General features: G+C 36.3%; 1 protein-coding gene across 1 annotated transcript; it reads right to left on the reverse strand.

The window, feature by feature from the left end:
• Positions 1–6,281: 6,281 nt before the first annotated feature.
• On the reverse strand, positions 6,282–22,326 carry ERCC4 (ERCC excision repair 4, endonuclease catalytic subunit). The gene is made up of 11 exons (XM_061993919.1): positions 22,143–22,326; positions 21,038–21,218; positions 19,035–19,230; positions 17,530–17,737; positions 16,268–16,448; positions 15,802–15,930; positions 15,115–15,225; positions 13,377–13,968; positions 11,573–11,665; positions 10,754–10,866; positions 6,282–9,762 (listed from the first exon to the last, which is right to left on the reverse strand). The coding sequence occupies exons 1-11, from the start codon at positions 22,311–22,313 to the stop codon at positions 9,029–9,031; spliced, it is 2,709 nt and encodes a 902-aa protein (XP_061849903.1). The 5' UTR covers positions 22,314–22,326; the 3' UTR covers positions 6,282–9,028.
• Between the last annotated feature and the right edge of the window lie 4,185 nt (positions 22,327–26,511).

The following is a 26,511-nucleotide window of genomic DNA, read 5'->3' on the forward strand; positions in this document are numbered from 1 at the left end:
CACTCTTGTAGAATATTGTTATTCTCTTAGCTTAAAATAGTCTGGTGTATGGATTATTTGCCCGCTTTTGAAGAAGGACTTTTGACTCCTAATATGATACATTACTTCAAGTGATAAATATAAAAAATAATAGATAGCTAGTGCAGTAAGCATAGGTTTTGCATATTCTCAAATGCAAAGTGGTAGAACAAAGGTGCCAATATAAGAACAGGGGATATAACACAGGTCTGCTCTGCTGAAAAGACTCTCCTCCTCTCTCCTGGGTTGCATAACCAGTCCTTCCCAACAGTTTCTCCTCTTCCTTGGCTAAAGTTGATTAAACAGTCGTCATTTCTATTTCAATCAGTTTTATACAGGACATTAAGATGCTTAGGTCTTCCAGTTGGCATCTACACGTTTGAAAAAAACGCTCATCGTACAGCTGGTAATTTGATATTCCAAGTTGAAGTTTGGATGTTCAGTTAAGATGCAATTAGTTGAAAATGAGGCATTATGTACCAAAATCCCCATATCAGATCTGAAAGTTAAGCTTATGATGAGATAAGGCACTTGGAAATTGAAGCTATGGCTGCATTCTCCCGTTTTGAGGCCAAACATTTGTTCATAATCCTTTCTACTTATTCATTATATCTTAACACACAATAGCAAATTAAGTCCACATGAGCCCTTTAGAGAAATAAAACCAGATCATAACTGATTTGGCCATGATCCTATTTTAGAATCTGCTGGTTTAAGCAGAATAAAGCAGAGTAGCCCTAACAATAAGGGTCAAGCTAATTACAGATGCTTAGACGTACAAATTTTATAGATCTGAGCTGGGCCCCACCTGCCAGACTGATCTTTTCTGTAGTATTTGAAACTCTTTTTGAACAAGGACTTGAACTGAAAAAAAATCTAGCAGCAAAACTTTAACTTCTAGCTTCTTGACTCCATGCTACCACTTCACCTCAGCAGGGGACAACCCAGAAGGTAATGTGAAACTGGCTTTTAGGAAAGTTTTGTTGGCAAATTAGTGCCATAAAGTAGGTGTCAATATAGGGTCCCATAACTGTACTAGATGTAGCAGAACTGTTCTGCATGTGGCTGAGACTGGTTTAGAGTGGGTCAATGTATCAGGTTCTAGGAATCAAAAGAAACTTCAGTCTATACTACTTGATATCACTAGACACGTACTGAAATTAAGACTTCTACTTTAAACTGATAAGTAACAGCACCTCAGAAGTTAAAAGGCATATAGAAAATAAAAATTTTAAGGTATAAACTGATCTATGAGTCAATGGTGGTTTCAATTTCACACTGCATCATAGATTTGCTTTGTCAGCTTTGGCATATCCCTTTGTCTTCATTTTCTGCCTGCCTGCTTATGAGATAAATAAATACATCACCAAGTGCATGACAGAATTAAGCTCTTAGTTTTGTAATCTACCAAACAGGCACAGCACTCTCCTCATAGGATCTGTTTAGTGTTTGACTAGAGGTTGTATTTTTTTAACCACGAGTCAAGTAATGTGAGTTCTATTTATGTCTGTAGTCATTAAAAAAGACAATTGTATTAATATAAGAAATCACCATCAAGGCTGTGAGCTAATCTACCTCATTACTCATAACTCATGCAGTAATTTTACTTACCTCTGAGCTTTGTATGCTATTTTTTACCTCATCTATTTGTTAGTGCACAGACCAAGACACAGAAGAGCCATTAGAAGAAACAAAGCAAACTATGTTAGGATCAAAACCAGAAGGAAACTTTGTTATTATCAATTATTTTTATATTTTTATCAATATTATTACATCCTGTTACAGCTAAAGAGTTAAAAAGAATTTAGAAAGGGAATTACTATACCTCTTTAAGTCTTTTTAAAAACCTTTTTTAAAAATCTTTTTTTTCCTACTTTAAACTGTTGTTACTTGAAATAAATCTAATGGCAATCTTCCCTAATTGACTGAGAGCACTTAATAGCACTTCTTTCTTTCTTTCTTTCTTTCTTTCTTTCTTTCTTTCTTTCTTTCTTTCTGTCTGTCTGTCTTTCTGTCTGTCTTTCTGTCTTTCTTTCCATCTTTCTGTCTGTCTTTCCGTCTTTCTGTCTTTTTCTTCTTTTTTTGCATGGAAGGAGCTTCATCTCCAATATTGTGAGAATCCTTGATCCAGTTTTGGGATTTGAGCTTTTAATAATTTCTACATTCAGTAAACACTTCAAAACCTCATTTCTCTGCAGAATGCTTCATTCTTTAAATATAGTCCTGTTCCTAAAATTACTTTTAGGTTACAGCTGTTCACCTTCAGACAATGAAACTAGAATAAAAACAACAAAGAAACAGGGGAGAAGAGGTAGCTCTGACTTGCAGAAACAAACCTAGCTGACTGTTCTGGGAGTGATCTTCAGAATTACCTCATTATTTATTCCTGGTGCAGTTCACCAATTAAACAAACAGCTTTATATATAGAAACAGGGATGGGCTCGGCTTACTTTTTCAGGGTCATTTTCAGAGACATGGACACTGAAAATGTGCAGGCTTGTATCACCCAACATATCAGACACTCTGCATGTGTGCCCACCTGCAAACCAATTATACATTGTTGCCAAAGTTGATAATGAGTGAAGGAAAGGCAGGAGTTCTTGGTGGATACCAGTTGAAATTCTTCTATTTGAGTAATAATGCATGTGTTATTCAAGCCACTAGAAATATGTCAGGGATCCCTAGGAATCTGATGAGGCTGACAAAGAAAAAAACTCACTACATTTTAATATCAATAGCAATTTATGAAAAGCCTTCTGTCAAGTAAATATTAAAGTCAGAAAGAAAATCTTGATTATGACTTCTGTCAGCTAGTGATGTGCAGTAGAATGCTAATGTTTAAGAAAACCCTAATTTACTGTAATAATTACACAAATTGTAATGCAAATTTATTGCTACAGTTCAAGGCCTGGTTTGAGATGTCTTTATCATCTTAAAAACTATCTGTACAGATAGTACCTTGTGCACCGGGATGTGTCTGGGACATGTCTCAAAAATGTCTGTTTCTTTTTTTTTTATAGTGTTGTGTTCAACAGACATCACAAAATATTGCAGGAGAACACAGACAGACATCCTTAGCGTAAGGGAGGCAAAACAAGGAAATAAACTAGAAAATTCCAGAGAAAAAATAGAAGATAAATGTTGAATGGAGAATCTGAGAATGATGCAAAGACAGCATCATGAGGAAACAGTTAAAAAAACCTGTAAGATGTTACTGAAGGCAGTGTTAAATGCTGCTGTGGGTATATGACACACAGACCTCCGCTGCAGCCGCACATTCCTGGTGCCCCTGGGTGCTGTAGCGTGCCATGATGGATGACAACGTGCATGTCCCACTGTGCACACTAATGGGAATGGCCTATTTAGTAGGCTGAAATTCAGCAATATCAAATGTAGGTATCTGTGCCACTTTCACTGGGCAGACTCCTAGACTTTGAATCGCTTGGGAGGGCTTTTTATATGTGTGTGAAATTTGAACACTAGTATGTTCCTGTGGACAACACGTAATAGTCACTAAAGAGATATAGATCAGTGCAATTTCACTGAAGCTACAGATGGAAACTTGTTTATCTTCTTGCTAATCCAATTATGTAATATTCCAGCATATACTTGCAAGATTTAGGGCTGAATTTGAATTCAGTTGAACTATAGTTATCAAGGAGAAGCTTTGGTGGTGGGGAATGGTAATTTAAAAAGAAAACATGTATACATTTACAGTACATATGTGATAGATTTAGTAGTGATTTTTAAAATTCTACACTCAGAAATGATAAATTTACTCTCTGCCATTGTTGAAAATCCTCCTGTAAGGCTCCTGCCTAAAATCCTTTAATCAGTTGTCTCAATTGTGGTTGCTAGTTCAATAGTTTCTGAAACTCTCTTTAGTCTTCCTAGGACCTAGCTCATGGTAAACCTTACCATCTCGTAAACAGAAAGAGACTTATGTGTGTTCTTACTTTGAGCCTCCATAAAAAGACTATTTATTGGGATCTGCTGAATGTGAGAAAGGTAACCATTAAAAAAAGGCAAGGCAGCTGCAACACTTGTTGGTTTTTTTTTTTTTTTAGCCATCTGACTGCTGTCTTCTTATAAACAATAAGAAATCTGAAAGTCCCCAGAAATGAGATCTGTTTTTTATTTCCAGAGGGAAGCTCTTACAAACAGAACTACGGTAAAATGAAAGCTAAGAAAATGGTATCTGTAATATTCTTAGGAAGTTGCTTTACAGCAGTCACGGATTAAGGTAATTTTACCATGCTCCAACTAAAATTAGTACCTGTGCAGGCCCATTTTGAGATATTGCAGCAACATCTTCTGTTTAGATAACAAATCACGGTAGCAGTGTAGTAGCCCTGGTTACCCTCACTGAGTTCAGTAAGACTAAAGAATTCATCTCTTAGATAAGCATTGGCTAGCCAAGCTCCTGGCCCTTTCCTTCCCTGATTTCAAGAGTGGGTAGCTGACAATGTCTTTTAATTTATTGAGGAGAAGCTGTTAAAATACAAATCAAAACTCAAGTATAAAAATGTCCAACCTATTTGTATTGAAAAATCTGGGAGATGAACTCTGCACACTTTCTACAAAAAAAAATGACACTGAAGTTTTGCAACACTTGAATATTTCTTTGTACCACCTTATGAAAAACACATACATTCTCTCTGTCTCCGGCCTTTTACAATGGAGTAAATTTCTCTCCACTCCTGAACCCACTGGCTGATTCCAAGAATATAACTTAAGGGAAGACAATAGTGCTAAAGTGGTCATTTTCTACAAGATCCTCTTAGTTCCCTTTCATTGAGAATCATTTTTGTCTGGGACTTCTTTTTTTATACCTATGTAAGTTACTGAATAAAAGCTGAGTGTTTTTATTCAGTCATTATAATGATACTGTTTCCCCTACAGTGCTAGTAGAAACTAAAGAATGAACCATTTCAAATATCAGTGTTTCATCAGTTGAAGCTAAACTGAGGACAGTAGCTCCAAGCTACCCCCCAACTACATTCTGGGTCAAATGTCACAGTGACTGTCATCCCAGTTTTAGTGGCTGGTGGGAAGGTTTAAAGATACTCTATTACCAAATACTTTGAGTCTTGGCCATCATTCTGTACCACATGAGTCATGCACTCTTTCAAATTCATACATGTTAGAACTTTTATCTTGATAGAAAAAAAAAACAGAAAAAAGCAACCCCAGATTACAAGAGATGTACCCAACAATTACACATCACTAACCTCCCCAAACTTGCTGTTATCAGAGCTCAGTCATTTTTAACTGATAAACATCAAGAAAGATTCTTTGTGTTAACTCTTCCTCTTAATCTTGGCGATGAGGAATATTACTTGTCATGGTTCAAAGCTGAACTTAGAATAAACAGGAAATTTTTAAAAAGTAGAAGTGAGAAATATTATTGACAAATTTATGAGTTATGATTTATTCTTGACTAGGTTGCTAGACAAGAGGACATCAGGAATATTTTTTGAGAGGAAGTTTTAGAAAGGATGACTAGAAAGAAAAAAATGAAAACTTCGGGGAAAAAAAGGTATATGAAATTGCAAATAAAAAAGAAGTGCCTCTTGTGCCAGTGAATGTGTTCTTAATGCAAGAAGGTAGCTCAGTTACATAGATAGCAAGGACTTCACAGGATAAATAGAAAAGGGTTTATGCTTAGTCTCAGTTTATTCTGCAAGTATCCAAAATTCTTGCTCTTACCTCATGAAAGAATGAATACAGAAGAAGTTGGAATTACACAGTATGGCAGATTCCTGGAGCAATAGTTTCTGGACTTTTTGGTTAATGAATCTACTTGCATTTCTTAAAACCACATATTGTAGAGCAGATCAACTGAATACTAATTTAATTTATATCTTTGAGAAAGAGTTAAGAAAAACTTTATCCTAAAATAGTCCTTATAAAAGGATTGGAGCCTGAAATAAAAATTGTCAGCTGGTAAGACCACACATGGCAAGCCCCAGTTACATTTCTTTATAAATAATGTATTTGTTTAATAATGATTTTTTGGCAGGTGTTTCCTTTTGGATTCTCTTCTACAGTGATAGAGTTGGAATTCTGGATGATAAAAGAGAGCTTTAGAGACAGATGTTTTTATTTTTTAAAATGAAGTTATTTGTGCTTGCACTACAACTCTGCAAATGACAAAGCCTCACACTCACAAAAATGTAAACTTTTTAATTGAAAATTTAAACTTGTATTTAAACTTTTGTACTTTCAAAGAGTCACTTTTTTACACAATAGCTGCAAATTTTATAAGCAGTGTGGATTTTACAGAATCAACAATATGGAACTACAATATGATCCATCTTGTGCAAAATATATTTGCCACTATAAGCTGAATTTGTTCCTAAAAGATTTTGAGTTTATTATTGTTCGAGAAGAAACCTTGTGCAATCAAAGCCTAGGGCAAACTGCAGAAACAAGCAGCTTGTTAACTTAATTCCCAACTAGTTTCACACATTCAGCGACCTTGAAATGTGGAATTTGGGTTTGGGTGTAAGAAAGAATCTGAGACACTCTTAAACTGAAGACAATCTCTTTCCTTTTTTTTTTTTTTAATAAGAAAACACAAACAGAAAACGTCAAGCAATGACAAGAGCTACAAAATTTCATGACTGTCGATGAAAGTAAGCTAAAGAACACCATAAGGCCAGGGAATGCATCCTAAGGAATGCCATAATTCACTCCAACATTGTGTTGCATCTGCATACAGGCAGACTCTTTGGTTTGGTTATCTCAGGGTTCAGTGGTTTCAGGAGATAAGGCCTCTTCCACCTTCCTTCACAAGTTGTGCCTACTCCCCTAGAAGGACACACCACTAACTTCCAACCTAAGCTAATATGACAACATGCCAAATTGCAAATAAGCAATAACAACATACAACATTACTTGTGGTTGTTTTAAAGAAAAAGACAAATCCTTCATTGGAAAAATATCAAAAAACCTCACAGAAATTCCACATATATAAACAAAAGACAAATTTAAATTATTTAATTGCATTTACTGATCTAGTGTACAACACAAAACTACAACTTTGTAACACTAACTTGATATACTATTCATTTTCACCTTATACACATTTAAGAAAAAAAAAATCGTTGAGATTTCACTGCTGAGATGCAGTGTACATGAAAAAAACAAACCAACCCACAGCTCATGAAACACCTTAATGATGCAAGTGCACAAACAATACATGTTTTCAAAACTTGTTCAGCTCACCTCTACAGGCCATGCATTCAAGACAGTTATGCTCTCACTCTGATTTTGTGTTCTCTTAGCACCACTTCACAGGCATCCTCAAGCCTGAGCATTTCTGATCTTACTGATTTAAATAAGCAAGAGTCTCATGGAAAGACTTCTTTTTACATTAAATAAATAAGAATATAGGGCAATGGAAATGCTAAGGTCTGGATTATGAACCACATACTAAAAATTAAAATGTTCCAATACAGACAAATATAGTGAAGCAAGACAATTCTCAAATTTTAATCCTGTTATGGATGTATTTAATACTGAAATTTGCACCTGTATAAAAGTGTTCACTTTGGAAATCTGTCACAGCTCAGTCCTAGACTGTAAGTTAAATTCATAAGTCACCCTTAAAGTGCACAGTAAACATTACACCTGAAAGTGCACAGTACAGTTCTTACTGAACCTGAATACAGAAAAATCAGTATTTTCTTCTTTAATGATGGAGATTATATTGATCTTGTTTGCCTTAGAATCGTATAAATACATATGTGCAAGGCATTACAGATAAAGATTTTGTAAATAGCCAATGTAAATACATTAGCATGTATTGACACAAGACCAACCCTTTTGGCAATGGCAGTTTGCTACATAGTTGTCACATCAAAGCCCAGTGCAGAATATAGGTTTTTAACAATATACATATTCACAAACTATCAAAAGAACAACTATTCCTGTTTTACATTACACAGAATGCTAGAAGTTTCATCTTCCAGATGACAATAGCTTTACTGAATTTATTGACAGATGGTCTATTTAAGACATTAAAATGTAAGTGCAACAGGACACAGAAAGAAGATAGTATTTGATGAACTTCTCAATACACTTGGAAAACGTTACTTAGAAAACTACTGCATGTTATGAGAGAAAATATGCTCTGGTAAAAAGGAATAGTCCCAACAGTACAGCTAGATTTTTCACTGTCAAGTGAAGGAGGTGAAAGAGCTATCAAAAGTGATTAAAAAAATAAAGCATCTTAAGAAGTAAGGCACGTTGAGAATATGTTGTATTGTGCCACTGTGGAATTTCTATCCAATCTAGACCAAAGAAATGCACTTTGCAAAATCTAGCAACATACAGCTGTCTTGCCTTTGGAATGTCAAAGAAGAAAGTGTAACTTCTAGTAAAGTAAATAAGTATAATATAGAATGTACCATACAATTGCAGTTTACTGTGACAAAGGCTTATAATGATGTTCTACAATTCACAATTGAGCCCAAGTATGTTCTTCTAAATGAACTAGTGACAAAAGACCACGATGTGTTTCAAATAGTTCCATCACTGTCAATCAAAAATTGGCAGCTTCCAGAGAGCAAGACATTAATAAAATGCAAAAGCAAAGTGACACATCATGCAGCAGGTCACACATACTATTAAAAACAGTACATTTTTAGCTTTAACAAGACATAATAACTTTTGAAAGAAAACACCTTTATTAATTAGTTTTGGCAATTAATTCTTATGGACTTGCTGAAGAACTTCATTTAGCTCATTCAGTGATATTATAGAATTGGTTAAAGTGCTGTAGGAACAATAAAAATCATTTGCATTTCTCTACTAAAAAACTTTTTTTATTCCCCTTGAAACTTGCCTTCGGTAATAATTAACTCCAATGTTAAAACTGATGGAACAGCATTAGCAAGAAACAGCTGGTTATCTTAGAGGGCATTTATTAAAATATTTCATGTGCTTTGCCAAAGTACTGCACAAGAAAAGCTTATCTATGCCCCATGTTGAACAATCTCATTAGTCATCTTTTGTTTTTTCCTTTAGATATGGCTTCTCCATAGGTCAAGTGAATAAAGTCGAAAAGTTGTGTGGCATTGGCAGCGTTACCCAAGATTTTAGAGAGTTGGTCCTTTGAAAGCGTCACTAACTCTGCAATGCTTTTAACGTGGTTCATTAAGGCACGGCAGTTTTTTGCATTAACACCTGGCATTTTTAACAGAAAGTCCTGAGGACCGGGGTTGTATTTGTCTGACTCGGGAAGAATTTCAGAATCTGCTGTGACAGCCATTGCTGCTTCTGCATCAGGTTGGGGGTGGTTTTGTTTTAACTCTTCAAACAGTTCAGCTGTAGCATGGGGAGAGGGACACCACAGGATGCGTAGCTTTGGGAAATGGAGTGTAAGCAGGGTTAGTTTTGAAGTAATGTCAGTACTGGAAATTTCCTGATGTAGAGAGCCTCGGGGAATCAAGGAGAAAGGTTTGTTAGGATCAAATTCGATGAGGAGAATCGGTCGCTTATAGTAACGGGACATAGAAATGCACTGTGAGTACAGTCTTCCATTATTTAAGGAACCAATCAGATCACTGATACTCTTCCGCTCTACACAGATATCGGGAGTTAAAATATAATCTCCAACTTCCAAAGTAACAGGCTCAATATCAATACCACGGCGATGAATCAGTGATGGAAGCTCACTACGAAACTCCCGCATATCCACTATGACAGTTTGCTGAATGCTCTTCTGCTCCTGTCCACCTGAAGAGCAAAACAACCACAGTTAACCTAATACTTATAACCTCTGACCGGCTGTATAGTTTTCCTATGTGCTGCCAATGCTTCTGTAATGGATGGACTTTACATCTCAACTTAAGCCTCAAATTCAGCAGTATCATAAATCCAGACTTAATTTTTCACTGTTGTAGTGAAAAATCAATAGCCAAATTATATACTGTAGCTTATGCAGCATGTTCTACAGTTTAATAGAGCTATCATGCTACTTGCTATAAGCTCTCTGTGACAATGAAACATATTAAACTGTAGAAAAAAGTATTGAAATGTACCAGGAAAATTTTTTAAAGTTGCCTGCAAAGCAAGATAACAAAGGTGATCCTTTTTATTTCCAGCTGTTTCCCATGGCAGTATGGCATTTCAGTGTAGGAGTCAGACTTTGGCCTCTAAAGATCTGTAGAAGGATGCATGCAGAGACTGCAGCATCAGAGTCATAATAGTGAAGATTAGAGAGCAGATGGTAAAGGAGAATGGGATCACAAAAATGACAACAAAGAATAATGGGCAGAGCTGTAAAAATGAAGACAGAGTATACATGTCAGAGGACAGGAACAAAGATGTGGTTAGAACTGCAACAAAACAAGAAAGATGTTTTACTGAAAAGAAAGACAAAATCCACAATCTGCAGTTGTTGACTTGGCAATCTGTTTCGCCAAGATCAAGAGGTCCCCAGCATTTATTATATCAAGGACAACCCTGCCTTTGACTATCTGTAGACTTCAGTTTTTATGTTTTAATTTCTCTCCACCTGCCTACAAGCAACACTGGACAGCCTCATAACCAACAAGCTGCCCAGAAACCATCTGAATGGTAAAAGACTTCATTAATCTGTATTTTCTTTCCAAAGAGAAACATAATTCATTGTCATTGCACTAGCAGAGTCAAATGGAGTAAGGGACAGGATTTAGAGGCAGTAGTTGTTGATCTTTTTCAAAGCCCAACTTCAGGAACTACTCACCTGCTTTGCGTGTATCCGTAGAAGCAGAAGCAGGTTTAGCATCTCGTATTAGGTCTAAGTTTGTTTCATCTCTTCCTTCTCTTTCTTCAGGAATAACCATGCTGGCCTTCTCTCTACAGAACCGCAAAGAAAGAAATGCTAAAAACTGCCATTACAGGAGAAAAATACATCCAAATACTTTAATACCTTTCAGCCTGATATAAAGTGATATATAGTTTAATACTCATTGCAAACCTGATCAGAAATGCAACTGACAGCTTTTCCATGTTGTTGGGCTAGGTGCTCTAATTTTATTTTCAATTGTTAGCCCTTTTTAGCATCTGATTTTTGTTATGTTTTGAACTTCTGAGGGCATATGAAACAAAGGAACTAATGATGAGTAGTAGCAGTCTAACCTGGTGAGGTGATACTGTCAGTAAAAATACCATCTTATACAGCCTGAGATATTGTTTTGTTCCCCAAAGCAACTCAAGTCATAAAAGCCTTGGAAATATCTAAGGAGAAATGTTACCTGCAGACAAAACCACATTTACAGAAATGAAATTTATAGACATTTAGTGAAAAATAGAAGCAGTGACTTTGTTTAGCTTTTGAAATTTCATATTAAACATCTCTGAAAGTCAAAAATGTCAGGTACTTTGAAAGGGAAAGTTTTGACTTTTCATTCATTCTCAATGGAAAATTATCACCTGAAAAGCAACTGAATTAAAATTTTACTTAAAGCCTTCACAGAGCTAAGAACTTCAGTATTTTAAATGTAAGCACCTAAGGGAACAACATGACACATTAACAATAAACGTAGCAAACTAATTTTGTTACCGAATGAGTTTTTCAAAGGCCTCCTTCTCTTTTCTTAGAGCTGTGAGGTAGCGCTGTTCTTCTGTTGAGCCACCATATATGAGGAAATAAACCCTGGAAGAGGAAAAGAAAACCAACCCAAGAAAAAAAAGAGATCACAAAATTTCATACTAAGTTAAAAACACCACAGCCAGTATTTAAGATTAGTAGTAGTAAGTGCCTGACAAGTTAGTATTTGCCTTAAAAAGGGCAAATGAAAAGACATTATATCTTTTTCTGTAAAGATATTCCAAAATCAGTAACAAATTCTTGTCTCCAGTGTTCCCTCATCTGCCAGTGGCAGATACACTTCCTGGAATTCAACCAGAGTGCACTCAGATTGCACTCTTGATTCCATTCAGAAAAGACACAAAGCAAGTATAACGGAGATGTTACTTTCTTACTGGTTTTAAAATCTTCTGAGTAGAATATATAAAATGTAAAACATCTGCAGTCATTCTGGGTTAGGGAAAAACACCATCTGAGATTTTAAAATGACATATTCTACAAGGAAACCATAGGTTCTACAAAGAACAAAATCATTTATCTCGCAGAGATGAACATACAGACAAATGACATTTTATTCCACAAGTGGAGATTTATATGGGACATATTCATAATTACCTTAAGGAATTAATAGCCTATATAGCTTTTCAGCACAGTCATTTACTTCCAGTATATTTTAATTGAGGTAAAATTTGACAGCCTGATAAGGTTTTATTATTATATTTTTCATGCAGTGTGAGTCCTAACCCTTACTTGCATGACTGAGTCTGATTTTCCTGCTCTAAAGTATGGGAACACGATGTTGGAGGTAGATATAACGCATGCTGATTAGGCAATTAAAAAAATAAAGTTGTACAGATAAGCCAGTAATTATCCCCATGCAATATATTGTGTGAGTTCTTTCATTTCTATCTGCACTACAGCATCCTTACCTGGATAGCAGGTGTGGACACACTGAATACTGCCAAACTCATTTCTATTTTCAGTTATGTTGCATATATACAAATCTTTGACTGGAAAATTACAACTCCTCTGTTAAATTTATGCAAATAATTTCATAAAGTATAATGCATGATAATTCAAAAGGGAATAATTTCATACATAAAGTGTGTTTATTGCAAGACTTAAGAAACTGCCATAAGTTGTTTCCAGAGGGATAGAGGTATAGCTACAATTTATTGTATTCAAGAAATGCTCTATCAGGCAGCCACATAAATGAAAAATAATGCAAAAACTTACAGAATATTAAATTTAAAGTTTCCTACGTTTTTCACTAGTCTGTAATATTTATTCATAAAGGTCAACTTTTCAGTTTAGGACTGTACCAAATATATGTGCTTTCTTTTACTTGTTTTCTGTTAGTTTCTGAATGACTTATCTTCAGCATGACTAGACACCAGGAAAAATGAAAATTAATTCAAAATGAAGCTTATTGCTGAAATCTATACCTATAGAGATCACTTAAAATGAGACTACAGCACCTCAAAATTGATCTGTTGACACTAAGGTCATCAAAGCAGAGGTTCTGTAGAAGATGGAGGAAACTTTTTTTACAGGTATGTTTCTGCTGCAAAAGGACTACATACCTTCTGAGAGATAAAAAAATATCTTCTGATTATATTAGACATTATGCTTCTGTTTAATATGAAGAGGGTTAAACAGGAATTAAAAGGTAGCTAAAGAAAAATCACTAGATGCACATTCTGCCTCAACTGCGGAAAGCGCACTTTTGTGTTTTCTTTCTTTCAAGAGAACAGTTACTCTAACCAAGTCAACTTGCCTCAGTGGCTTCCCAGGCCTGCTCGCCTTGTAGATTTCCAGCTGCCGAACAAAAGTCAGTTCTGCATCATATAGTACAACATATCTTGGTTCTACTTCATGCAGTACCCGAGTGAGTGCATAGGGATCACTGCAGCCCTGCAACGGATGAATAATTGTGAGCGGGTTCTTGAAAATTCCATAGTAACAATCTGAGGGTAAATTCATTTGGAAATCTTCAGGAATGGCATCTTCAATGCTGCTTTCCTGGCTACTGTTTAATTCTTTGTTCTCTTCCACCTCTAACTCCTCTGTTTTTTCCTCCTCAGTTTTCCCTATCATTTCAATTATAGTCCGGTCTTGCTGCTTCTTGTGTTTGTTTTGTTTTGAAGAAGCTGCAAGTTTGGCTTTTTTGGCTTGAGGCCCTGAGTCTGGTCTGGAATTTCCTTTGGACTTCACAGTTTTTCGTTCCTTAAGCCACACTTCTTCAGCTTTCTCATCCTTTCCGAAGGTTTTGTTATACAGCCTTGTTAAAAAAGCTTCAGCTCCAGTAATAATGTACTCCCGGAGCTGTGCACAAGCTCGGTCATCACTGGCACAAATAAGCACTTGCCCTGCAGTCAAGAAAGAATATCATGTTTATCATCTGTTATGCTGCAGTTCTTACAAGAACTGTTACAAGACATCTCTTAACCAAATTGTTTTTTAATCATCCTAGAGGGATGCCTGCCAAAAGCCTTTACATTTGGTTGTCACGGTTGCTCTGGACTTTCAGGGAGTCCAAATGGCAGGACGTTTCGTGCCAAACAAGATTAGAGAAGGTTAATTGAAGTTTAGTGTTCCTTACTCTTACACCGTCTAAATTGGAGAGAATTTCCTTTTGACTAACTGAAACAAGGCAGATTTAGCACGTATCGAAATATATTCTTGACAACTTTTTTTCCTTTTCCCCCAAAACATGGAAGAATATAAAACTTAATTTAGACCACTCTAATTTTCAACCCATCAGCTGTGTTAAAGAGTCTAAAAAATACACGTTTCACACAATATTATTGACATTTGTGGGCCTCGAATAACAATTCTCCACAAGCTGACTCAGATAAACTCCTACAACACTAGGTGAGAAAATCAGTTCTTACCCAGAGTCAGAACACTGTGGGTGGGAGAAGAGCATTTTTTTTACCCTTGCTATTTCCTAAAATAAAACTTGGTGAAATTTAAGAGGATGGAAAGCCCTAAAATAGCAAAGGCAGCAAAGGAGTTGGCAAGTGAGTTTCTAACTTTCTACTCTACCCCATTTAGGTGCATCTCCTGGAGAAGCAAATTTTCAGGAGCAAGAGAATGTGGGTGATGGAATAAGACAGAATCCCTGGGTTTGGGTTTTTGTTTGAACCTGAACTTGAGAAATGCATCAATGGTACCCTGATTATTATAAATTTCCATGTTATTAGTTTTTAAGACTTACATTTCAGTATTGTACTGACAGCTTAAGTTAAGATATTTTTTTGTAGTATTGCAGGTTGTTTCCTAAACAATATTGCATAGTAACCAACAGCATTTCTACTTTAGAGCAAGAACTAAATAGTTTACGTACATATGTACATACCTATGTGCATAGTTTCTGTACGTACATAAGCTTTCTAACAATTCATGGACTTCTCTTTACTATTGTTACAGAATTAGGCTCCTTCTCTCAACAGTCAAGTAGAAGTAAAAAATGTCTGTTCTGTGAAAACTTCTATAATTCAGTATTCTCTCACCTGGACCACCAAGGTCTTCACTGTTCTTATTCTCATTTTCAATCTCTTTCAGTACTTCTCTCAAAGCTTCCCATTTGGGGTTACTTTCTAGAACCAATTCCTTTTTCACTTCTGAAAAAAAGTAAGATTGAACATAGCTGCTCTTAAAGCCAAAATATTCTTCAGAACTTTAAATTAGTAGTCAGATGTCAATAGTGTGATGGTTGTTGGCAAATACGATATTCAACAGCCTACATATGCAACTTGTTATGCTAATGGGTTAGAGAACACTCTTACAGAAACATTTAAAAATTGGGATAAGTGCTTTAGTAAAACAATAAGTTGAAATATTCACTCATTCTTCCATTCTGAAACTCCTGAATATATTTTTTTAATAAAAGCAATGGCAACCACCTACCCATTCACATAAAATAAAAGACAAAGCTAAACCCCAATGTAATTCAATATCATAAAAGCTCTCCTAGTGATCAGTTAAGCAAGCTTAGAAGAACTCCTTACTTCTTTATGACTGTTTTACGTTGTTTATTGTATACTTTTTGAACTAAGATTATGTCTCAGTTCATCCCAGATAACAAATTGAGATATTGAGCTGTATAAGATTATGTAGGAAACCATAGCACAAGTAATAACATGCAGAGCGCTTGAAATCGTGTGACACTCAAACTTAAAATTAGGAATGATCAGTACCATTTTCCTTCTTTACATCACTTTTTTCAGAAACTTTGCCTTTCTGATTCAGTTTCTCATCTGCAATGCGATAAACTCTCGCTCGAGCATTTACAAACATTGAAGTACTGGAGTCCAGAAACAGCCAACCTGGAAAAGAAAAGAAAAGAAACTGGGAATAGTTTTATATTTGCAATGTGTCTGCGTGTTTCAACCCTTTCCATTAAAAGCCCCAAACGTCTCATCTGGAATACCTGTGCTACCTGCTTGCTACATAGTTACTAGCTTAGTAAAAGACAGAAATGTGATGCACATCTCACACTGTTAAGTAACAGCAGTTAAGTGGGAAGATGAAAGCATTATCTGTCAATAAAAACCTACGTCCTTATGGCTGATTATATAAAACCTAATTAGATACCTTGGTATGTTTGGGAATGTTAATTAAATATATCAACATTGCATGCATTAACTTGGATTCAGTGTTTACCTGAATTCTCACCAAAAGCTTTTTCACTTGCTTTCAGTGACTCCAGAAGATTAAGGAAAGTGACACAATCATACTGAGTTAAATACAGTAGCAAAGTACGTAGTATCTTCAAATCCTGGACCAAAGATTTTGTTTTAGCTCCAAGCTGATGCCACAGAGGATCTAAATAGTGACGGATTGTCTAGAAATATAAATTGGAAAGTTCAGGATATCAAATGTGTATTAACCAAGGTAAGAATGTGCTTCCCCCCCCCCATTACATGAGATGCCACTAGATTCCTAAAGTTTTAGACCCAATGAAAGTAGTGATAGTGGGGTATTTGTTTTGAGAAGTAATAATTTCTTGCAAAGTTAATATAATATGGATACTTTTATGTAAAATGTTTCAACACTTAGCAGATCTGTATATATATATATATATATACACACACACACACACACATATACAAATACTGTTAAAACATACCCCCCCGATTTTACTGGTAGTTGCCTGTGCTTTTAGTATTTAGTATCCTTTACTTAGGTAAATTATAATATCACATAATTTTAAAAAATGAGTACTACAGAGTTATGCAACCTACAGAGCATAAGGAAAAAAACCCCTCCGCATAGTTAAAGTACAGAAGGTCTTATGCCAACATCAAATTACAGGTAACAAATAACCCTGTTTCAGTATGATGGTTGAAGTTGATGATTTTACTCTAGGTAAAGCATATGTACGCCAAACATTGCAGATCAACCAAAAATAACAATGCATACACAATTAATGACATTTATAATCATTAAAATATACAGACACATGTGTGTGCATATTATGTATTATATACAGTGCTTCTCCTAATAGAGAAAATAAAAAATACAAGCAGGAAATTCAAGAGGAAAAAAGAGGGGGCTGTGTCTGTGTGCAAGTAACTGCATGCTTATTTCTAAAGTGTTTTGAGCTGAAATGGCAGTCACTTCATAATAACAACAACATCACCACCAACAATAATAATAAACCAACCATGAACCAGGAGGTTCTGACTGCAGGGACTTTGGAAATGAAGGAAGAACGATAATACCAACACATCAAAACTCCTACTGGCAACTGTAACATCACCATAACACCATTAACATAGTTTCTCTCCTTGTAGCAGCAATCAATATGTCATTGGAGAACACTCAGTTGCTGCTGTTACTTATTTTATAAATACTACTTTTGTTTGCATGGCAGGCACTTTGAAGATCTACATCCCTTTAGTTAGACACAGCAAATTGTTTACCTTGTCAAAAGGTTTACCAATAGCATTTTCTAAAGATAGATCTTCTACTTCAAGAGATGGATTGTAACGTTTGAGCTCTCTCAAACATGCATTCAAAATGTCCAGGATTGAAGTCTGGATTGCAAGCATAGCAGGGGTCATTGACACATGTATTTCCACCACTTCAGGTTTATGCTTCTCTAAAAATGAGGTCACTGCTATATGAAATCTAAGAGGAAAACAGCTGATTAATATTTACATGGATGATTTGACCTATGATTATTCAGAGGTTTGAAACAACTACAATAGTTTTAAATGTAAACAAGTTAATTGCAAAATAAATCCATTTTTACTGATGAGAAGACTGCAATCTTACCAACAGTCTCAGAAAACCATCTACTCTACAATTACGATGGCAGTCATTCTAGTCATGTGAGCCTATTGTGCTGGTGAATAATCCATGGAAAATTACTGCCTAGATTCTACAGATTACTATACACAACAAATATTCAAGTAAAACAAAACAATCTGATAAAGGGATAAACTGGAATGTGTTCATAAATCCTTTGGAATTATGTGGATCTACTAACAGATCCCAGGATGTTGCTAGCTTCTGATGACGGGCAGCAGGTCCTTGTTAGGACACAGCCCTTGCAGTCAACCTGGCTGCACAGGTGCATAGATGCCAGCTGGTTTTTACTGTCACAGCCAGGCTCAGCTAATGCCATGTCTGCTGACCTCTGAAACTCAATGGGCATTTCCTTTACTGCATGCTGTACCCCCAGGCCGTTTCACTGTTCAGAAGCCACTATTCAGAAGGAAGCTCAGAGAGCTTCTATTCAACCTTTCCTATCCTAGTTATGTCCATTTCTGTGTCCTTGTGATACTAAAGAAAGACTTTGAAAGAATTTACAATGTAGAGTAACTATGTTAAGATGAAATGAAATACATTCTGGACCAGACTAAGGAACAAATGGGCAGGCCTCTGGCCCATGGCAAGAGTGCTAAGCAGGTAATCAGTTCCAGTGTTTGTGGCTCAGTTCCTGAAAGATTTAATGCGTGTCACAAACTTGGCAATTTGTTTTTTGTCAGGCATAAAGAAACGTTCTTCATGCACAACATACATGTAAGGGATTAAAAGAGATCCACAAAGTTTCATCACAGGTGTAAACAAATACCTCCATGAATGGCAGAACTGACAGACTGTTCTTCGTGGCTTAAACAATTTGTTTAAGAAGGGAAGTTTTTCTTAAACTATCAAGAATGTAGTTTTCTGCTGTGATTTCTATTGAATAAAAGAATAGCTATACTATAAAGTTAATTCCCTTCACGATTTGAGTCTATTTTCAAAAAGACAGCAATTTAGCATCTTAAACACCACTTCTGTAAAAAATTGAGTAAAATTTGTTTGAGAATCTTGAGGGAACACAGATCAGCAGTATGACTACACACACCTCCTTTTCTTAGGAACCTGTTGTAACATCTTTCACCTTTTTTGCAACCAATGAAGTAAAGGGGTATCTTACCTTGGCCACAGGTAAAGTTTCCTGACAAAAAGATTTCTCATCACTCTTTCCACGTGGCAAAAGCCAGTGTCAAATGCAACTGCGTTGTCTGTAAAAGCCTTAATGAAGCCTTGTTTGTTCTTCTGGCGATAAAGTCGCAATATAAATGCTTCCTGACAGGACTCAATGATTCTGTGTGCTTTGTATACCAAAATGCCTGTCAAAATAAAAGGTTTTCAAATCACAAAAAGTAAAGACAAGTCCAATTCTGTATCGATCTTTCCTCAAAGTAGTCATCTTATTTTAACATTATTTTCCCCCTAAATAAATTCCAACAGGAATCCAAATCTTCTAAAATGATGGTTGAATAAACTTTTAGGGTTCGAACTAAGTGACTCATCACCATGGAATCATCAAATAACACAAATGGGCTAATAAGGCATCTTTAGCAAAAGAAAGCTTGTGCTTCTGTGGCTGGACTTATCAGCTTTTAAAAGGAGTAAAAAAGCAAATGCAAGACATAACACATTATTACAACAAAGTAAGTTTAAGATGTTCAAGGCTGTGATATTTGAATTATTTTGTTCGAGAAGTTCTGGAATTACAAGCTCATCAAGTATGTTTCATAGGTAACAGCTCAAGTGTTTACATAACCAAAGAACTTCTGAAAACATCTGTTGTTTGTCACAACACTTTCTTATTTTAGTCACTATTTCTCTGCTTATGAAGTGAGTTGATGCTGCTGTGTAAGCCTTGCTAGAAACAACTTGTCACTGCTTCCTACACCAACTTGCATCACTTTTATTATGCTATTATTTATTATTAGGTACATCACTTCTGTTTGGCCAAACTTACCAAGAATAATTAATTTCTACTGTAGCAAGAATTTCTTATCCCCATGTAGCTGAACTCACAAGTTCAACAGATGTTAATGCACATGTCATTCTACACTGATCTTACAAACATTTATAAAAGCCTAGAAAGACTTTTGCTCTGTTAAGTCCTCAAGGAGCACTAATACAAGAAAAATGTTTAAGGGTGTAAAGAGGGAGCTCTGGCACACGCTGCCTAGAGAGGGTGTAGAGTCCTCTTCTCCTGCCTGGACATGTTCCTGTGTGACTTGATTGAGAGGAATCTGCTTTAGCAGGGGTTAGACTGGATGATCTCTAGAGATCCCTTCCAAACCCTACCATTCTACAAATCAAGAATTTGTTATATTTAGCCACTAAGATGTTAACTGTTATGTCAATGTTAACACTGAAATAACAAGATCTTCCTGTCCCTTAGCTACCTATTTTATTACCTCTCCAGGCAGTAACAGTTTCTGAGGGTTTTTACATTCTTAGACAAGAATATAAGAACAAGCATGGTTGGGAAAAGAGGGGAACAGAACATGAAGGGGAAAAGATACGCATATCATCTTTCACATATAACTTCTGTGCAACAACAAAGGTCACAAGTTATCTGCAAAATGTTCACAATGACAGTAACAGCATTACTTCATAACACTGCTATTTAAATAGTGTCCAAGGTGTGTCAAGACAAAAGTGGGTAAGATAATGCTATTTTTTGATGAGAAAAGTCATCAGGAGTAATTTTTTAACAAAAAAAATAGTGTGCATCGTTCATAAGATATGACACCTAAAATAGGTTTTAATCATAGGACAGTGTACTACAAACCACAGGACATGATTACACCAAGAGCAAGCAATTACTCTTTATTTTAAACACAGACATTTCAGCCACTTACTCATGTCAGAAAGCCATACAAATGCCTGGCCCAGTACCTAAAATAATGTGTATATTTCCAAATTGCATAACTAAAAAAAGACAAGTCTGGAGCAAAGAAAACCATTACAAAATTCTGAAAGAGCTACCTATTTTCTCCTTTTCCCCTCAGTCTTTCTGGGAAAAAAGAAATAATTCTTCACCCTCCATACCAGACAATAGAACTCTTCCCATAGAATTAAGCTTTACGTATTTTCAAACTGAACAGTCTTTCTTTTGTTTGATTAAACTCTTACCAGTAATGAGGTTTGCTGGAATCCTGTCAGTAAGGAAATCTACCACAAGGATTCGACTTGTTGCAAAGATGACTCCTCCTTGCGTGTAAAATTCATATCGAGTATTATTTATAATTTCATTGGTAACACGCCGAGGAAGATGAACGACTCCATCTGACCTCAGCTGATCAATAAAATACTCCTAAACAAATAGAATAAAAACACAAGACAACATTATGGCAAATGATGAAATGGATGTAAAAAGAATCCTTCATTAAATATACTCTGTAATTTTGAGGAGCTGTCTAAAAAAATTTAAAAGCACATCAGTATTACACACTGCCCAAGAAAGTCAGAATTATCATCATTTTTTTCCTCCTTAGGCATACTTCGTTCAGTTTCAAAGTCATCCAGGTAATTTAAAAGTCTATGTATTTTCAGTAGTAGCTAGACAATACTTAAGCAAATACACACTACTCACACTCAAAGGAGCTTACAGTTTCTTATATTTTAATAGCTTTTGTTTTTGAGAATCGGTAATTTTCATACCAATTTAAGAGCAGATAATTGGGAAAAGATTATCTTTTAGTCCACTCACCTGCTATCGAGGAGAACTATGGCCAGCAGTCAGATATGTTACGCTTAATCTTATGAACTACAGCTGTGATACTTTTTCACCTACGGTACCCTTAAAAAAGTCCCCCCAGCATCACTTCCCTGACAGTGGGAAACCTCGCCAGTTCCAGGACAAAGTACATGTCAGCGAGTTTCATCCCTTTCCACTCATTGGCTACGTACAGATTTCTGCTGTTTCCAAGTTACGTACATAAGCTTACTTTAGCTGGTTATAATTACTCGCACCTCATCGTGCTGCACGAGCAGGAACTGGGACCCCGGTCTGATCCTGAATGGGTCTGGTCTGACAGGTCCCCCCAGTATGCGGAAGGCCGGAGCCCAGCGCCCGCAGGCTGCCCGCGCCGCCCCGGACCGAGCCCGCGCCCCGGCTGGAGAACCTTTCGGCCGCGGCACTGCGCGGGGCCGCCGCCCGCCCCAGCAACGCGCCCGCCGCAACCCAGCGGCGATGCCCGGGCGGAGGAAGGGGCGGAGCGGGGCAGGCTTCCCTCACCTCCTCGGCGGGGCTGGTGTTCAGCACCAGCACCAGGCTGGCGGGTTCGCAGTAGAGGCGGAGGAAGCGCAGCAGCAGGCGGTCGATGCCGAGCCCGCGGGCGCAGATCACCAGCCCATCCTGGTGGAAGAGGTCCAGGAAGATCTGGCTCTCGTGCTCGAGCAGCGCCATGGCCGCCGGCCGCCGCCGGTGAAGCGGCGCATGCGCGCCAGCCGCGCCCGCTGCCGAGGCGCGTGCCGCCGGAGCGACGCCCCCTACCGGCCGCAGGCGCTGCGGTCCTCCAGCGGCGCGCGCGGCGACCGTTACCGGCCCGAGCGCGCGCTGCCTCGGGCGAAGCTTTGGCGGGCGGAGCGGGGCGAGGGAAGAAGAGAACGTCAGAACCACGGGCGTGGAAACCGAGGTGGGGTAGGGACTTACCAGCCCTGCAGGCTCTCCACAGGTGCTCGCACCGAGACGAGGTTATGCCTCCTCTCCTCCTCGTGTGTGGGGAGTGTGTGTGTGTACTGAGTGTAAATATGAGGTCTTTTCCTTTTTATTATAAATTATTCTTTACTAATTACTTGCGTTTCTTAAGCAACAGAACCAAACTTGCCTGAAGCTCAGCCTGCATTCCTCACACAAATACCTCAATATTTTCCTGGTACCTCATTTTTCAGTGTCCCTAACTCAGTGCAGAAAAGGCTATTTAGTCCCACAGAGGTGAGAGAGTCTTCAGACCTGCTTTCAGAAGCAGCTGAAATTGAAAGACACTCGTCTGAGTTACCCTACATTTCAGCTTGGTGAAGTGCTGGTGAACATGCCTCCAGTATGTAGTTTTTCTGTGCCTACTCGAAGGGAGATGGATGCTACTTCAACAGGCTCAAAATCATAGAATCATTATCACAGAATCATTATAGAATCATTATGACTAGAAAAGACCTTCAAGATCATCAAGTCCAACCATAAAATTGCCCTCTGAGAAAGTGGATTGACAGCTTTTTTTGGCAGGGTTATTGTGCAGAGGGGCAGCGTACAGCCAGCTTTTTCCATAGTGTCTGTGGAAGATGTTAAAAATCTTTTCTATTTACACTGGTTGTTTATTCCCATTATTTTCCCTACATCCTCTTTTGGTAAAATACCATCACTGGGGCATTGGGTCAACTGTCTAGTACAGTCAAGTAAATACTTTCAGTTATTTGTTTCACATTGTCACATGTTGGCAGCTGCAGCTGGGTTTTTTTCTAAGTAACGGAAAAAATGTACAACTGCTAATATGTTCTTTCACTGCATATTTATTTGGATTGACACTATTAATGAAGATATACTTTACCTTATTTGTAAATTTACCACATGATCAGCATTATGCTATGTAATCTCTTAAATTAACATAGGAAGTTTTGAAATTATTTGATAATACATTTGTTTTCATTTTAGAACACAGCACAGAGACTCATGGTGATGTAGGAAAAAAGCCTTTAAAAACTGTCAAAAAATAATAAAATATGGGCACTATTCTTGATTTTCCTAATGCATATGTCATTTCTGAAATGTTATGCTAATGTCTGTACATTTTTTTCTTTGCACATTGGATCACATTGCCAGTTGTACCAAATATCATGCTTTGGTTCTCATTTTTACCTATCTGGTACTAAAGTGTTTGATGTTTGCATTTAAAACTTACTTTGGACTATAATAATGTCAGAAAATCATTATTTTTACTTGGGCAACATTTCACTTTTGTGGCTGATGGGTAATTTTACTGACCAAGACAGTGTCTTACACAATTACACAGTGTTTATCATTAACATTTATTACTATTTTTGAATACTATATGAAAAGCTGTGGCACAATAAGGCATCTACTTTGAAGAGTTAATCTTCTGTAGGATTGTCTGTATGATTTATAAACAACAAATGTTCCTGACCTATTGTTTCCTACATGAATTAGAAATATTATGTTTTCTAGTGGTCCAAAGAAAATATCTCTGCAGTCTGATTTTATTTTGGACCATATATATAAATTTTTTAAACTTTGGCTAAATATAATATTAATGTAAAAATGTTGTGAAAAGTACTTCTTATGCTTATATATTTATTAACCAGCAGAGGGCTGTCATTTGTTACCTTAGAAGAGCAGAACTCAGGCCTAAATCTTGCAACTGATTTTTGTGTAAGTTTTCCTTGCAAAGCATTAGAGTAATATTAAAATAATAATCAAAAAAAACAAGAAATAATTTGTATAGGAACAGGATAAGTAAAATTTGTCAAAAAATTAGATAAGATATGTAATTTTTAAGTTGGGAATAATAGGCTAGGAGAATGATATTCAGGGGAGCACATGCCAATATATTTCTGTTCTTAGCAGTGATGGCTTGCTATTAATTTTAAACATATTAAAACTTGTGTTATATGGATGTATGTAATAAACATTTTGAATAAGTTTAGGAGTTTAATTCCATCAAAAACACACACTAAGTATAGGCTACTGTCAAGCTGATAGGTTGTATGAGATGGTCAGTTTCAACCTCCCAAGAAAGACATTCACTTGTATGTTTCAAAAAGGCATAAACAGACCTATTTACTTTATTATAATAACACTATATAAAAGGCAGGTTAATTGTATGGTAGTGCAATAGAGCAGATCACTGGAGTTAGTATTATTTGGATCACTTATTAGTATGACCAATATTAATATTAATATATTCAATATATGCTTTTGATAATTAACTATTTTAATTTTAATCTTGACAAGTTATTCATCATTACCAGGGAAGAGAAAAATGCAGGAAACCATGACTAAGTCATTAATCTGCCCATTTGTGTAATGAAAACAGTCTTTTTGGAAAACTAGCAACAGTTCTTGTGTGTTATACTAATAAACTTTTGTTAATGATAATGTAAAGAGCCGGGGAGCACTCCCTGGGAGAAGAAAGTCAATATTTAGATTACTTGTAAACTTTATTTTACATTCTTTGTAAAATATCAGCATTTTGTTTTGTCTTCCATCCTATCTTTAAGTAAAGCTCAATATATTTGGCTGTGACAATGTGGTGAGATTTCCTGCTCTGATGATTTTTTTGTGTATTTGGCCCAGTTTGTTTGGATTTTAGCCTTATCAACCTCATTATCTACAGAGAAAAACCTCCAAATAAGGACCAATTTCTTTGAAATGTGCTAAAAGTTCTCATATTTTGCAATTTCCCACAGAGTCAATTTTACAACAAACAAAATCTACTATATTTGCCTCAAGTCCTCTAGACTTGATTCATTATCTCTGGAGAGATTTATCAACATACTAGTTCCTAATTTGCTGATGAATCTTAAAGAGATTAACATCCATAGTCCTGTTATTAGAGTTATCTTGCATCATTATATCATTGACTACATACTTATTCGTTTTCGCATCTTTAGTAAAACAAAGACTTGTTGAAGCTTATAGTTACATATCTTTTAACTGCTGAAACAAAACTGTCTGAATTAATGTATAGTTTTGCCATCCAGGTTCTCAAGAAAATACATTTATTTTTTAAAAATAAGAACAAAATTCCTTTCTAAGAAAAGAGTAAAAATAGAAATATTGATATTTATCTGTAGGTACAAAGATACATTGGAAACTGGAAAAAATGTATTCCATAATTTGTAAATTTATTAAAAGCCATCTTTTAGCCACAAGTATTCATGTTCTTTCACCTTCTGTTCCCCCTTGGGTATAGTTGCCATACAATTAACAGCAAGTGTGTTCAATGAACTTTGTCTTAAGTAAACTCAGAATTAAGCTTAAGCAGCTGTTTTTTCCTCACAATATTTTTTCTCACAATTAGAAAGCTAGGTTAAAAACTTTAAAGACATGTGCACCTTGTACTGAAGTATACTGAGCAACTTGAATTTAGATTTTTTTTTCTCTCTACTTGTGCATCTTATATAAACAATTTATATAATGACCATGTAGTATATCCTGCTTTAGTAGTTTCTAGATGTAAAAGTCATGAAATACAATGAGATTTCAATTGTAGCACTATATAAAAATGACAGATAGATGAAGTGTTTTAATACATTACTTATGTTCAAGCCTATCATAAATGTCTAACATCATAGTCATATTCATTCAGTGAAGTTGGCTGTTCATTTAATAGAAGGAATTAAAAAAATCAAGTACTTTATTATTAACAAAAGAGGATGCAGCTGATGATGCAATGGGGAATATTTCAACATGAATGTATGTAAACAGTATTACATATATGTAAATATTTGTGACCAGTGTAGATTTGTTGTATACTAATGGCAATGCAACTCTGATTTTGCAATTTTATGGAATCACAGCTCATGCAATTCAACTCCCCTGCTAAAGCAGGTCCACCTAGATCAGGTAACACAGAAATGCATCCAAGTGG

This window comes from Colius striatus, chromosome 3, assembly GCF_028858725.1.
Source record: "Colius striatus isolate bColStr4 chromosome 3, bColStr4.1.hap1, whole genome shotgun sequence".
Classification (NCBI taxonomy): domain Eukaryota; kingdom Metazoa; phylum Chordata; class Aves; order Coliiformes; family Coliidae; genus Colius; species Colius striatus.